The sequence below is a fragment of the Myotis yumanensis genome, unplaced genomic scaffold, assembly GCF_028538775.1.
Source record: "Myotis yumanensis isolate MYYU_CA2020_CCGP unplaced genomic scaffold, mMyoYum1.0.hap1 SCAF_10, whole genome shotgun sequence".
In the NCBI taxonomy this organism is placed as follows: domain Eukaryota; kingdom Metazoa; phylum Chordata; class Mammalia; order Chiroptera; family Vespertilionidae; genus Myotis; species Myotis yumanensis.
The window spans coordinates 14,765,448-14,780,789 of record NW_027223761.1 but is presented as its reverse complement, the minus strand read 5'-3'; the positions used below and the strand labels follow the sequence as shown (position 1 = coordinate 14,780,789).

Sequence of the window (15,342 nt, the reverse complement as noted above, 5' to 3'; positions counted from 1 at the left end):
GTGCACATTAAGAAATTCTAAAACTAGGATTATAAACGACATTACTCTTATGAGCCCCCAGAGCAGAACTTAAGGAAACTAATACTCCACCTACCTGGAAACTGAGAAATAGGCTAAGAGTCAGTTTCCAAACCCATTTCCATATCCTATAACACTGGTTGCAACAAACTTCCCTTGAAGCTCGTTACAAACATCCACGGCCTTGCCCTGGCCGGATGTCTCAGGTGGCTGGAGTGTCATCTCCTCCACCAAAAGGCTGCAGGTTTGATTCTGTCGGGCACACACCTAGGTTGCAAGTTCAATCCCCAGTCAGGGCCCATATGGGTGGCAACTGATTGATGTTTCTCTCTCGCATAGATGCTTCCCTTTCTCTTTCTCCGTTCCTGTCTCTCTAAAAAATAATAATAATAATTTTTAAAAAACCAGTGACCTGTTAGGAGATTCGATACAGGATGGATACAAGTGTAAGAAGCCTTGTGGAGACATGTAAGAGGACCACAAGGTTAAGTGCCTCGCTAACGTCACTCAAGAAGTCAATAGCAGATGTATTACTACTCAAATCTTATTGTTCCAGTCTCCAGCTAATTGAAGACTCCACCTCATAATGGCCAGGAATGTCATATTACTTTGGCATTTTCACCAATACAGTTTTAGTTCACAGCACATACAGGAGCATGCAGACCTACCAACACCAGGGAGGCTTGGGCGTGTTTTGAAACTAGGATCCATTTCTTTATGAGCCTAACTAAAAAGCTTCTCACCGCAGGTTCTCGAAGGTAACAAGCTCATTTCATAGCCTGTTTAGCCTACGGATTACCAGGGACAACCCCCCCTCCCCCCGCCCCCCACACACACCTTCTGATTCAGGACAGCTGGGCTGGGCGCCCAGAAATCCGAATGTTTAACAAATTCCCCGGGTAACAAATATGTAATTCTTCTCATTTAATACGTGGGGAGATGTTAGAGGCTGTCATCTGCCCCAAAATACCAACTCTCCAGTCCCACAAGACGTGTAGAGGAAGCTCTCGTTTGACATTTTCTCTCAACTGAGGCCTTAAAAGCTTAACACGACAATTAGTTACAGTTCTTGCTCGGCTCTCGGGGCAGCAATATGTTATTACGTGTCAGGGACCGATGTTGAAAATACAGATTCCGGAGCCCCTCGCAGACCTGGCGAACTTATGACGCTGCAGAAACTGTTACCTCACACCCCCGCCCCCCACGCCCACCCCGGGACTCCCATCCCAGATCAAGCCGGCGAACCCCGCCGCGGGGCGAAGAGCTGCGGCGTCGGCCAGGACTCGCTCTGAATCCGGAGCTGCCGCTTCGCAGCTGCACCACCTGGGGCAAATGATTTCACCTTTGGGGGCCTGTTTCCTCCTCTGTGAACAGGACGCCAATCTCTCCCTCACGACTGAGATGCAGATTAAACGTCTTCGCGGGTGAACGCCCGGCCCTCAACCAGGGTTAGCAACTTTGTCTGATAGACCCTTCTCTTCCAGGAGGCTCGGCGAGGTCCCGGAGGCCCCCGGGGAAAGGGCCTCAGAGGCGGTCCCCGCCCCACCGGCCCAGGCGCCCACCGGTGAACCCACAGGCTGCACCTGCCGGCGGAGCTGGGCGCGCTCCGCCCTGGAAACAACGCTCAGTCCGGACCTGCTTCGCCGCCGGCAGCCCGGGGAACCTTAAGAGTGCAGCACCGACCCCAGCAACTCCCAATCACAGGCCGTAGCGTCAGGCACTTCCTCTTACGTCACGCGCCGCCGCCGCTTCCGGCGCCAGCACCTGGCGTCCGGGCTGCTCCGCGTTCCTGGCTCCGGTAGGGCCGCGTATCTGATGGTGCCGAAGGGAGGGCTGGGTTGGAGGGGAACACGGGGTTGGAGGGTTAGCGGGATCCCCGCGAGGTGCCCGGATGTGGCGAAGGTGGGGAATGAGGACGTGTTTCCGAGGCTAAGGCCCCTCTGGAGACCACCCCCCGAGCTCCGCCTATTGGAGGCGTCCAAGCCCCTTTTCCCGCCCAGCTAGAGGGAAGGCGTGGGAATCGGGGGACAGCTGCTAAGCAAAAGGATTTGAATTTTGCCCAGCCCGCCTTGCTCGGTGCTTGAGCATCGATCTGTGAACCAGGTTGGTTTCCGGTTAGGGAACATGCCGGGGTTGCGGGCTCCATCTCCAGTGGGGGGCGTGCTGGAGGCAGCCGATCAGTGAATGATTCTCGCACCACCTCCTGTGCGTCCAGACCAGGGATGGAACCGGAAACCTAGGCGTGTGCCCTGACTGGGAATCAACCGATAGCCTTTGGGTTCACGGGAGGACGCTCCAGCCAACGGAGCCACACCGGCCAGGGCAAGTGATTCTTTAAGATCTACCGAAGCGGAGTCACTGTAAGTCTTTAGAATAAGCCTCCTACTGCTTACCTGCCGGAAGTTCAGTATACCCTGTCAATGTATCTGATTTTCACAGCATCCACTATTTGTTACAACTTGTAACACTGACGGAGAAACAGTTTAGCCTGGAGCTGAAAGGAGAGGAAATTTTTATACCACACCCCCATCAACTAGTAATTTGTCAGTGTCTGCTTCTGGCTCAGGAACCTTGGCTGTATCTTCCAAAGGATGTCATTTCTTTCTTTTTTGATGGTTAATAGTTTTGGAACAGAAACAAAGAAGTCTGGATTGAGGAGTCCCTAAAAGTAGTGCTCTCCGAGTAGAACACTTCTCAAAAATTAATGCATAGCCCGCTTGCATCTACAATAACTGCATCTTTAACAGACTCGCTTGTATTTTTACCAAGTGCCCAAGGTGATTCTGATACACAGAACATTTGGAAACCTTTTGGACACATGTAGGGTGAAAAATTGTTCTAGTTTATCTGGGACTGGGGTTTTTTCCAGGATGCAGGGGTTTATAAATGCTAAAGCCAGGGCAGTCCTGGGCAAAGTGGTGGTCATCCTAGATCCATGTGAGTGTGTACTATTAGAAAGATGATCTGATGCAGTCTGGCATCCTGGGTTGCCTCATTTCTATTTGCAGGATTTGTTTCTATTAGGGGTGGCCATGGAGAAGGGATGAAAGTGAGGGGCGTTGCCAATTCTTACTGATTCTCCAGTCCAAACCCATCCTTCACTGACCTGCTCGAAGTCCTGGAACATGTCTCCTTTTCCGTCCGGCCGGGTGTTAAGTTTCATCAGTAGAGGGCGCTGGAGGGACATAGAGGAGGAAAGGGCTCTTCCTGATTCCAGTGTGCGGTCTCAGCTGGCTTTGCAATGCCTGGTGGCTAGCCGTGTTTGGCAGCTCTCTGTGGGCTGAATTTCAGTGTTAGTTGAATTTAGAGCCTTGTTAAGTTTCTCTTGTGAGGTTAAGGCATTGACTGGGAAGGAATGGGATCCCCAAAACTTGAAGCAGGCACTTCTGCTTGGGCCTGGATGAAAGTGACGATCTTGAACACCCAAGTCACCCTAAGCCTCCCTTGGTGGTGGAAGTAGCTTGCCCTTCTTTATCTGAGGACACTTGGAAACCCTGTGCAACCCTCACCTGGAGCAGATGACTTGAAAAATACAGCCTTGGTCTGTGCTTCCTGGCAGGTGAGGGTGCTTCCGGCTTTGTGTGTTCCCTTGTATTCTGCCTTGACCTAGAGGTAGACCAACCTAGAGGTACTTTTAAGTGGCTGCTCTATCTAGTATGTCGGTATTTTTGGAGTTTCCCTTTTACCCTGTAGGTAATTTCTTATGATGGTAAATAATTCTTTATTTTATTCCTGTTTGAGTTACTATATAGTTTCTGTCTATTTGAGTCCTGACTGTTTCAGTATGATCCTGACATCAGGGCTAGCAAGCGACTGCCCCAGGGTTGGCCTTGAACTGCAAGTAACTGGTTTGCCTCTGATTTGGGCCCTTTGCTCTAGTGCCACTCTCGGGTTCCTTAGCTCCTGAAGTCCCAGTAGGTTTTGCTGGCCCAGTTGCCGTTTCTCTCCTCTGAAACCCGTGTTTCTCAGCACATGGTGGGAAGACCATCTGCAGAGTCACTGGGGAAATGCCTATAAAAATGGAAGATTTTAGGCCCCATCAAGATTCTGAGTCAGCAGGTGTGGGGCAGAACCCTGCATTTGGCATTTTTAACAGTGCCTGGTTTCAATTTGCAAGAACCTTCAAGAGTTCTGCCTTTTCCGGCTGCCTGCCTTCTCCAGGTGATCCCTTTTCCATTCCGCAGTTATCTCATCCCCTGGATGGCAAAACTGATCAATATTTTACGTGTCGGTAGCTCTTAGAAGTGACACACTGCAGCCTACTTTCAGTTGCCTATTTTCACAGCAGACTCTTGCCCAGTGTTCCCTGTTTGAATCATGTGCCACTTGTGGAGCGCCTGCTGCTGAATTCCTGAGAAAACCCAATCCAAGGAAAATAATGGCACATCAAGCTAATAGCTCTCTGCGAAGGTGTTGCAGAGGGAAGCTCCCAGCCCGTGCCTCACGGCCCAAGGCTCAGCGGTTCCCAGCTTGAGGAGGGAGGGTGGAACAGGAACCTGCCAACTCCGCAGCGTGTTTGTGTGGAGCCTTTCAAGTCTTGGCCGACTTTAAACAACGCAGAGAGAGGATGCTTCCCAGACTCCACTCAGGAACTCCTCCTGCTCCCTGCCCGGCACGACTGCAGACGCTGCCAGAGAGAAAGTCTTCCAGAAACCGCAGTGTAAACCATGTGAGGCTCAATTAAAGAACAGCCTACTTGGGTGTGGAATTGTGGAGAGCAGACAAAAATCTGGGGCGGGAGAGATCACTAGAGGTTACAGTCATCAACGAAGGCTTTATGGCGAACAGAGAGCTATGCCAAGGCTCTAAAGTATTTGGCATTCAGAAGGCCCCAAGGTATTCTGATGGTTACATTACCCCTGAAAAAGAGCAGGCAACATTTATCGACTCATTCTTAATGATAAAAAAAAAATGGCAAATAAAACACTAAACATTTATTGAGAGTGTCTTGCTTGCCAAATGCTATGCTAATTACTTACATGCTGATCTGATTTTCAGAATGACCTTATGATGTAGGTGTATAAATATTAGCCCCCGTTTACAAAGGGATAAACTGAACCATGATGCCATCATCCCACTGCAAATGCAAATACATGGCAGAGTGAGAGCTCATTAGGAAAGACAGGACTATTCCTGGAACGATATATGGAGCCATCTCCTGGGACCACATAGCTGGTGTTTGTTTTTCAATGACTTCAAAAGTGAAGGGTTGGTAGCAATATAATACAGAATGGAATATGGGAATTCTCTGTACTTTCTGCTCAATTTTCCTGTAAATCTAAAACAGAAGTTAAATATACAGTCTATGAAGAAAGACAATTAATAGAAAATATCCAAACACAGAGAGAAAAAAAGATGGAAAACTTAATGGAGGCTCCTGGCAGTACGGCTGAATAATACAACTCAATTCTGGCTAAATTAGAACAAACATAAAGAGTGGCCACAAAGTCCCTGTGAATGCTAGCTTGAAGTTGTGTGTATGGCTCCTCTGCTCTCTGCAGAAATTAAAAATTTTCCCTTTGTTCTATCATATATCGATTAGCTTACATGATACTGAATTCCTACCTAGAAGAAATGTAAAATAAGTACCCAAACTCCCACAAAATGAATCTGTAACTACTCTATAAAATTTAATGCAAGGCTAGAGTCATAAAAAATAATATCTCCAAGGGCAAAACAATAAACCAAACCAAAGGGGTGAAAAAAGTGTAAGAAAATGAAATCAGAGCTAGAAGCAGTTAGCAGTAAGAAAATAAGAAATCAGTGGTTGCTCCTTGGGGGAAACACAGGACCAGCGTTTGGAGCAGGAGAGTGTCTCGGAATCATTACAAGGTGTGAGAACTGAGCCTGGGACTCCTGCATGGAGTCAGGTACCTCCAGTGGAGTGAGAGTGGTGCCGGGTTGGTAAAGTTCCCAGGCTGCCAACAGACAGAAGCAAAAAATTTATCTCTGGAGAGGAACATCCCAATTTAGCCCTCAGGACTCTCTCCAGATTAAAATCAATCAAATAGGATTTCAAAATAAAAATACCAACACAATGCCCTGACCAGTTTGGCTCAGTGGATAGAGCGTCGGCTTGCGGACTGAAGGATCCCAGGTTTGATTCCAGTCAAGGGCATGTACCTTGGTTGCGGGCACATCCTCAGTGGGCAGTGTGCGGGAGGCAGCCGATCGATGTTTCTCTCTCATCAATGTTTCTCTCTATTCCTCTCCCCTCCTCTCTGTAAAAAATCAATAAAATATATTTTTTAAAAAATACCAACACAAAAGAAAATAAACCACTTTGAATGAGAGTCTGGAGAAATACAACCAATAGATTTAGACTCCTAAGAATTTCAGATTATGAGAATCACCAGATATGGAATATAAAATGCCCATGTGTGCAATACCTCCATAAAATTTTAAAACTGAATTTGAAAAAAGAGCAAGCATTATGAAACTATCAAGAATGACCAGGCAGATTTAAACAAGAACCCAACTAAAACAGCGGTCGCCAACCTTTCGGACCTCACGGACTACCAGTGGTCCACAGACCACCAGTTGGCGACCGCTGGACTAAAACATGTAAAAATGAAAACAGCAGTGACTTGCTTTAACAGAAGATAAAAATATATGAAGAGAGAATTAAGGAACTAGAATATATATGTAAACAAAATGCACAATATGCAGCTTGGGAAACGAGAGGTGGAAAATGTGAGAAAGGTTATGAGACAGAATGAAGATAGGACATTTATAACTAGAGACTCGAAGGCAATGAGAATTTTTCAGAAAAGACCAAAGACATGTATTCTTACGCACAGAAAGCATAGTATAAACCAAGTAGGATACATTTTTTAAATTCTACACTTAAATACACTGTTATGATACCAAGGAACACAAAGCCAAAGATATCTTAAATTTGGCCAGAGTTATTTCTACCTATAAAAGAATGCCGTACTGACACTGACTTCTGAACACCAACAACCGAAGCCAGAAGTCAATGACTGAGGAGGTATTTCATTAACCGTTAGATGCCATCAGTTCTAAATCACACCTTTACTCATTCAATATAGCACCAACAGAGAAAAAGTAACGGTTTCAATTAAACTGCGACATGCATCAGAAGGAAGATCTGACATGCAAGAGAGGTACGTAAACAAATTGATAAATGTATAATTTATTTTAAACCAGCATGATGGTATAAAATAATGAAAACAGGGAATTTATGGGGTTTAAAAACAAAATCCTAGGCCACAAAAACATAGAAATCAGGAAATTAGGCCGGGGGGATTGGGCCTAAAGCCGGCAGGTGGACATCCCTCGGGTCCGGACTGCGAGAGGGCGCAGGCTGGGCTGAGGGGAAACTCCCCCCCCACCCCCCGCCCCCATTTCAGGAATTTAGTGCACTGGGCCTCTAACAGAAATATTTTCTAAGCACGTATGATACACTTAGAATTTTGTCTATACCTGGCCATAAAGTAAGTCTCATAAAATTTCTAAAAATAGGGAGTAATAAAAAAAACAAAAACTTTTTTTCTCAACCAGGATCCCAACCCAAGATCATGTATTACATTTACTTTTCAGAATTCTTTAGTTTTCTTTAATCAGAAATGTTTGATAAGTATAGGCTGGTTATTCTGTGAAATATCCCTCAATTTAGTTTTTTCTGACATTTCGTCTTGGTTAGGTTCAGGTTATATATTGTGGCAGGAATACCACATAAATGATGTATCTTCAGTCCATCCCATCAGAATGCACATAGTGTGAAATTCTTATTAATGGAAACACCAATACAAATTTTGTTTAAAATACATTTGTAAAATTTAAATTCGTGCTTTTAAAAACTTAACTTTGTGCTGCTAAAAACCATTTCTAAATAATTCATAGTTCAAGGAAATCATAATGTAAATTTTTAAATATTAGCCCTGAAAAAGAATGTGTGTATGTGCTTTTTTGTGTGCACACACACAATTGTGGGATATAGCAAAAGATCATCAAATAAATTTAGAGCCTTAGACATTAATGTAAAAATAGGGAAAAAATTGAGCATGAATGAATTACATGCCGAAATTATGAATAAGAAAAATAACAGAAAGCAGGACATAAAAAGAAAAGAGCAGAGGGGGTCAACAAAGCCAAAAGTTGGTACTTTTAAAAAAAAAAAAAAAAAAAACCACTAATAAGTAGCCCAGCCAGTGTGGTTCAGTGTTTGAGTATAGACTTATGAACCAGGAGATCATGGTTTGATTTTGGTTAAGTTCCCAGTCAGGGCACATGCACAGGTTGTGGGCTCGATCCCCAGTAGGGGACGTGTAGGAGGCAGCCAATAGATGATTCTCTCTCATCATTGATGTTTCTATCTTTCCCTCTCCCTTTCTCTCTGAAATCAATATGTATATTTAAAAAACAACAATAGACAAACTTCTGACAAAATGGTAAGGAAAAGAAAGTGAGGAGCACAAACAATGTTAGAAAAGGAAATATAAGTACATATCCAGCAGAGGCTTAAAAACAAGAATAGTTCTTGCCGAAACCGGTTTGGCTCAGTGGATAGAGCGTCAGCCTGCGGACTGAGGGGTCCCAGGTTCGATTCCGGTCAAGGGCATGTACCTGGGTTGCGGGCACATCCCCAGTGGGAGATGTGCAGGAGGCAGCTGATCGATGTTTCTCTCTCATCGATGTTTCTAACTCTCTATCTCTCTCCCTTCCTCTCTGTAAAAAATCAATAAAAAAATATATTTAAAAAAAAAAAAACACAAGAATAGTTCTTGAGTTACTTTATGCTAATAAATTTGGAAAGAAATAACTAAATGCTTAGAAAAAACTTTTGTTTTCTAAATTGACTGAAAAAATAGAAACCCTGAGTATTCTTATTATCATTAAGACAATCAGTAATTTAAAATTTTCCCATGAATAAATAGTAGGGCCAGATGGTTCTTATTTACTTTCAAGGAAAAGATTGTTCCGCTCTTTTACAGAATCTTCCAGAGAATAGTAAAGTAGGCAACACTTCCCAGCTCATTTAATGAAGTTATAATCTTCATATAAAAACACAATTTCCAAAATATAAATGCAAAAATTCCAAATGAAATACCAACAAATTGCATCCCACTGTGTGCAAAGATGGTGAAACATGACCAAGAATGGAAAGGTGATTTAATTCTGGAAAGTCATAATTAAACTAAAGCAAGATCTCTGAAATCTCCAGGAGACACATCACCTAATATATACTTCAATATGTACATACTCCTAGCCCTTCTCGGAACATACCAGGCATGCTCTCCTTCCTGAAATGCCCTTCCCTCGGGTCACTGAATGGCTTGCTCAAGACTATTCAAAGGCCACCCCTCACTGAAACCTGCTCCGAGTACCTTATAATCACAAGCCTCTCACCCCAACACACACCGGTTCCCCATCCTCCTAGCCCCGCTTCATGTGGCACTCAGGCTACATTAATATTATTCTTTCTGCTTATCCTGTTTCCTTCCTTTGCTCCCCCTCCTTCTCCCAGCTCAAATATAAGCAGTATCCGGGCAAGAAGGTTTGTCTGCTGTGCTTGCTGCAGTTTCTCTGGCATCCAGAAGAGTCCATGGCACGTGACTGACACTCCCATCAACACACACAGTGGTACGACAAGCTTGCTTATATCCTTTCAGGATCACCCTTGGTAGGACCCAGGTTGCTTATTTTTCAATGACACGCATACAAGGAGAGTAGACAACATTGTAATATGTGTTCATGTTAGACATGTGTCCCACTTCTAGATGTCTTCATCCACATCTCAGTAGAAAGAACATCTACATTTCCACAGGGAATTTAAAGTCTGTCTATATGTATGTGCTTTGCAGCATGAGTGACATAAACATGCCAATCTAGAAATATTAGAATGTCACAAAGTTGTGAGTCCTTAAAATTTAGTTTCCAACATATTCAATAAAAAAAGCTCCAATACTTTGTTTTGACCCTGGAAAACTAGAGAGCAAAGTAGCAGAATCCAGGACCACCTAAATCTCAGGTAATTTTTTATGTCAACAGACTGAGGGAATTATAGTACTACTTAAGCTCATTTCATTCTCACCAGGTATTATCACAATAAATCTTTTCCTCCACATTGAATCAGCACCATATGTATTGGTATCGGGATTAATGTTCACTCTGTATAAAGTTCAGTTCTATTATATTTCAATGCAATAAATATCAAATGAGAAATCAGAATTCATCTCTTTAGGGCAGGACCACATTTGAGGAAAAGGAGACTAATAATATCACCCGTAGCATTTACTTATTTATTCCCAGTGTACGTGGGACTGACACAAGGACAGGTCAGAACGGCACACACCATTATGTATTCAGGATAATTCCCCCCACACTGTTCCACTGAAAGGGCAACGAGAGAACAATAAATTGAAATTTGCTTCCTATGTTGTAAGGAGAGCTTACTCTACATAAATAACCAATACTGTCTCCTACTCTGTGCATTTTGGGTTCAAAGCTTACCCAGCACATATCAGACAATCAAGTCAATAGAGAATAAGTCTCAAATTTATGCTTTACCATGTTGAAGGTTTTGAGAATATTTGTTTCTCTTTTAGTACAATTTTTCTTTCATGTGTCTGGAAACATAGATTTTCATTTCATCCTCTTCAACCTTGAGTGTCAAATACACGAGGAATTTCGCCAAGTTGAAGAAATCAAAGCTGTAGCTCAGAAGTTTTGAGATTGCTAAGGGATTTCCTAGCCAGAATATAACTATTTTCCAACTGGAGTAAAAGGAAAAATATTTTGTATACCTGTAAGCCAATCCCTCCCCTCTCTGCCAACTTTCCAGCAATAACCACATGATAACCATCAACCAACCAACCAGCGTGTGAAGGCAAATGAAATATTGCCCAGGTCATTGTGGTGTCAACAAAATGAAAGAAAAAGACAATGTTTTTCAAAAAAGCTGCCTTTATTCCATTTAAATGAGTATTCCTTATTCTGAGATTATGTTCTTTCCACTTTTTGTATGCTATTAAATGTCTTTTATATAACGATGGTAATTTGGTTTTCTGTTTTTATATCTTTAGCTGATAAAATTAAAATCTAGAAACACTTAAATACCCCAATTAAAAATTTTTGTGCTAATTTATTGGTGCTTAAAACTCAGCCTTGGAATCACAGCCTAGGAGAAGGTCTACCTTTTTGGATGACATGTCTCACAACATTGAATTATTGCTTAGCAATTTCCCCAAACAAGTTATATAGCAGGATAAAAGTAAGCCTTAATTTATATTAAGCCAGTGTAACAATGGCCTTAATTTCAAGCACTAAAGAAATATATTTTTAATCAACACCACAGTTCTATCACCTTTCATTAAGACTAGTTATATCAGTATCTATAGGGTACTAATCTCAAAGTGCAAGGCCACTTCTCTGATGTCACTACTGTTCTAGGAATAGCCTCTGTCACATATGTAAGCAGTATTATTGAAGCACAGAAACCAGGCCTCGGGTCCACCAGGCCACTTTCCTGGGCAGGGTTTTAGTGGCACCACAGGTGGCTGGCTGGCTCAGTGTACATTTTGGCCCATATACCTTTGTAAATCATACCATACACCTTAAAGTAGCTACATACATTTAAACTGAGAAGAAATATTAGAGGAAAGCATATTTTTATAGGCTTCACGTGTAAAAAACCCTCCAAATTATTTTTGTCATTAGCTGCTTGGAAAAAGATAGTTCCATATAACATACAAACGGGGACAGGCCTTTAGAAAAGCTTACAAAGAACTATGCAAACTGCAGTGTGTCCTCCCCGTGTAAATCCATTCATCTCCAGTCCCTCAAACTGTTAAAAACAAGAACGAGTAGCTGGCCATGACTTTTTAAAGTAAGTTTCAGAGAAGATACAAGAGTCGTCATTGACACTTTGGGCCAGATGAAACTGTTGGGCCTTATGCCCGACTCTCCTTCTGTGATTTGCTGAACTTATTGTCCTTCCCATTAAGTTGTTCTTGTTAATATTAGTTCTACATCCAATTGATATGAGCATTTATATTAAACTACACAATAACTGCTGCTGGTAGCATCCAGAATACATGTCAGGAGCTCCTGCTTCCTTCCTGATTATGGCCACATTCAGCCTTATTAGTAACTAAAACGCCTGAAGATTTGGGAGCTGGGTGGGTGGCCCGCGGGGAGCGTGTGGAGGCTGGAGCATCTGGCCGAGCTACGCAGAGCAGTTATCAACGCTTAGTTCTTCTTGGCTTTCTTCAGATAGCGAGCCCGCGTGGACTTGCCCATATGCATGGCCAGTTTCAAATTTAACGAAGGAGGCAGCATGCAGACAATTGTACCCTAGGAAAAGAAATGGGGAGATATGGAATTACAGCCTACAATTTGAGCTAAATTAAAACACGTGATCTTATGTTTTACTATAATTTTTTTTAACTTGTAGGTAGATTTTAGAGTTCTTGGGTTTTAAAATAAAACACGGATGACTCATTAGTAAGTCTAGCCAATATATATATATATATGTTAATTTAGCACATTATTTTGTGACTCAATGGAGGGGGAAAAAAAAACACCTAAGTGCTGATTTGGGACTTAGAAATCTACCTACCATAAGAGAATGGATTGGGTATCCATTGGTTCGGGTTTTCAACCCCACTGTTTTCAACGCCGACTTCACATATGCCTCTGAAGAGGGTACGGTCAAAGATGGTTTCCGGATTTTAGCCAGTTTTGTAGCTACAAAGAAGGGCAGGACACTCTAGAAAGGCAACACCCCCCAGAAAAAAACATGCCATTGATTAGGAAGGCCACAAACTCCGAATTCACAATGATGCTTGACTGCTCTGTGACAGAAACATTCTGATGAAATATAAAGTTTGCACCATTAGAGAGAGAAAAAGAGAAGCCTCTCTCTAAAGCCAGCTTGACAGACACACGGCAGCACAAAGCAAACGAATAAGTCAATCTCTCAATGAAGCAGAATTTGAGACAAGAAAGTCTTAAAAACAGCAGAAGTGTACCTTTTTGAACCTTTAAAATAAGGCATCACAGAAGCCTAAAGAGCAGAGATTCTGCTCCGACTAAACATTTACAGAACCACTGAGGAAGAGATTTTTGACATTTTACCCTTATAAAGAGATAACACTTTTCCCTATAATGTATAGTCAATTGAGCTTGTCCTATCAGCTTTGGTCCCTCTACAATAATCATTTCTCGTTTTCAGCCTTTGGCTACCACCACTTTTCTTCCTTAGTTTCTTACCATTTTGCTTCTGAGTTTTAATTTATTGGGGTAACACTGATTAATAACATTATATAAATTTCAGGTGTACAACTGCTTCTGAGTTCTATAAACTTTGTATTAATAAGTAGGAGAACGTAAGCAAACCATTCACAGTGCTATGCCTCAGGCTTCCTGGTTACAAAAAGAGTGAGGATTAAAAAACTTTGCATATATAGACCACAAGCTTCTAAAGTGTTCAGCTTCTCAAGACAAAGATGATCTCGTATTTCCCAATTACTTAGTTATATTATAACAACCCCATCCCCTTTATATATCTGTATCTGCATAAATTGGACTATTTAGATCAGAATTAAGTCACACTGCCTGGCCAAACCACTTGATGGCGCCACAAGTTAACTCCTCACTCAGCTAACCCATCTGGAGGTGGAGAAGAGGAGACAGAGGCATGCCCAGAAATTCCAAGTCACATTTTCCCAGCTAAGAAGTGTACATTCTATTCAGGAAAGGGCATTCATTTATCTCCACAATGGTTTCAAATCAAGGCGCTTAACATGGCCTGGTAGAGGAAGGAGGGAGTCAGAGATGAAATAACTTTTGAGCTGAGTCTTAAACGAAGTGGAAGAGTTTGCCAGGTAAACAAACAGGGAAGAACATTTTGGGTACTGGGAACAGCAAGGGCACAGGAAAGTGCAATGTCCTCAGAGAATCGTAAGTAGTTCAGTATGGTCCATATATCAGGTGTGTGTGAAGCAGTGGCAGGAGGAAGGCTGAGCAGCACAGGAGACAAAATTACATAATTCATCATTCATTATTAGGGAAAAATAAAAATAAAGTCAGCTGAATAGATAAACATGATGTGGTACATCCATACAATGGAATATTATCCAGCTTTAAAAAGAAAGGAAATTCTGATACCTGCTGCAACACGGATGAACCTGGAAGACACTATGCTAAGTGAAAAAAGCCAGTCCCAAAAGGACAAATACTGTATGATTCTACTCATATGAAGTACGTAGCATAGTCAAATTCAGAGAGACAGAAAGTAGAATGGTGCCTGGCAAGGGCTGGGGGGAGGAGGGAACGGGGAGTACATGTTAAATGGGTACAGTTTCAGTTTGGGAAGATGAAAAAAATTCTGGAGATGAATGGTGGTGATGCTTACCCAATGAGGCAAATGTATTTAATGCCACTAAACTAAATACTTAAAAATTGGTAAATGGTGTTTTTTGTTACGTATATTTTACCATAATTTTTAAACTGTTAAAAATCACTACTGCCCTAGCTGGTTTGGCTCAATGGATAGAGCTTGTCGGTCTGTGGACTGAAGGGTCCCAGGTTCGATTCCGGCCAAGGGCACATGCCTGGGTTGCAGGCTCGATCCCCAGTAGGGGGCATGCAGGAGGCAGCCAATCAATGATTCTCGTCATTGATGTTTCTATCTCTCTCTCCCTCTCCCTTCCACTCTAAAAATCAGTAAAATATATTTTTTAAAAAATCACTACTGTATCTACATCACCCTGGTGTTTGCTGTCATCCTTGCTCTAGTAAAAGTCAATTTTGTTCCGTTCTTGACCCTCTCTGTGGTTATTACACAGTAGCATTGGAACAGTCACGGCACACCTTATATACCTGGCAGCTAAGAGATATTAATAGTCTAATTCTCTCTAAATAAAATCTTAAGAACTGACAATAATTATGCTTCAACTGTTTACACTACATGTAGTTCTACTCCAGGCATCCTGACTTAAAAATTCTAAGGAATAATTTTTTTAAATCTAGACTTGAAGTACATAAAGAAAAAAAAAAACCAAAACACATGTCTTTAATTGTGTGCTAACATCACATTCACTTACTTAGGAAAGTGATTTTCTTTCGTTACCAAGACAGCAACAGTTGCTGTGGAAACCACACAAAAACAGGAACACTTAACTGAAACAAACTCTACTCACCTGCACAAAGATGCCCTTGCTCTTATATTCCTCATGGATGCACTGAGAGAAGAAATCTACAAAAGCCTGGGAGGGGTTGGGAGAAGAAAACACACACACACATCACATCAATCTGTCTGATTTGTAGCCACCGACACAAAAATAATAAACTATCCCA

At 42.4% G+C, this 15,342-nt stretch overlaps 2 protein-coding genes across 2 annotated transcripts in view; both read right to left on the bottom strand.

Annotated features, from left to right (window-relative positions):
* Nucleotides 1–1,677, bottom strand: part of ALKBH3 (alkB homolog 3, alpha-ketoglutarate dependent dioxygenase) — a 32,158-nt gene extending 30,481 nt beyond the window's left edge. Inside the window, exon 1 of the mRNA XM_070427833.1 lies at nucleotides 1,361–1,677. The gene's annotated coding sequence lies outside the window, so the exon portion shown is untranslated. The remainder of the gene's footprint in view (nucleotides 1–1,360) is intronic.
* Nucleotides 1,678–10,929: 9,252 nt separating this feature from the next.
* The window catches only part of HSD17B12 (hydroxysteroid 17-beta dehydrogenase 12), a 127,233-nt gene continuing 122,820 nt past the window's right edge, over nucleotides 10,930–15,342 (bottom strand). Inside the window, exons 9-11 of the mRNA XM_070427832.1 lie at nucleotides 15,186–15,251; nucleotides 12,602–12,751; nucleotides 10,930–12,336 (exon numbers count right to left, since the gene is read on the bottom strand). Of these exons, the coding sequence (XP_070283933.1) occupies nucleotides 12,232–12,336; nucleotides 12,602–12,751; nucleotides 15,186–15,251 (321 nt within the window). The 3' untranslated portion in view covers nucleotides 10,930–12,231. The remainder of the gene's footprint in view (nucleotides 12,337–12,601; nucleotides 12,752–15,185; nucleotides 15,252–15,342) is intronic.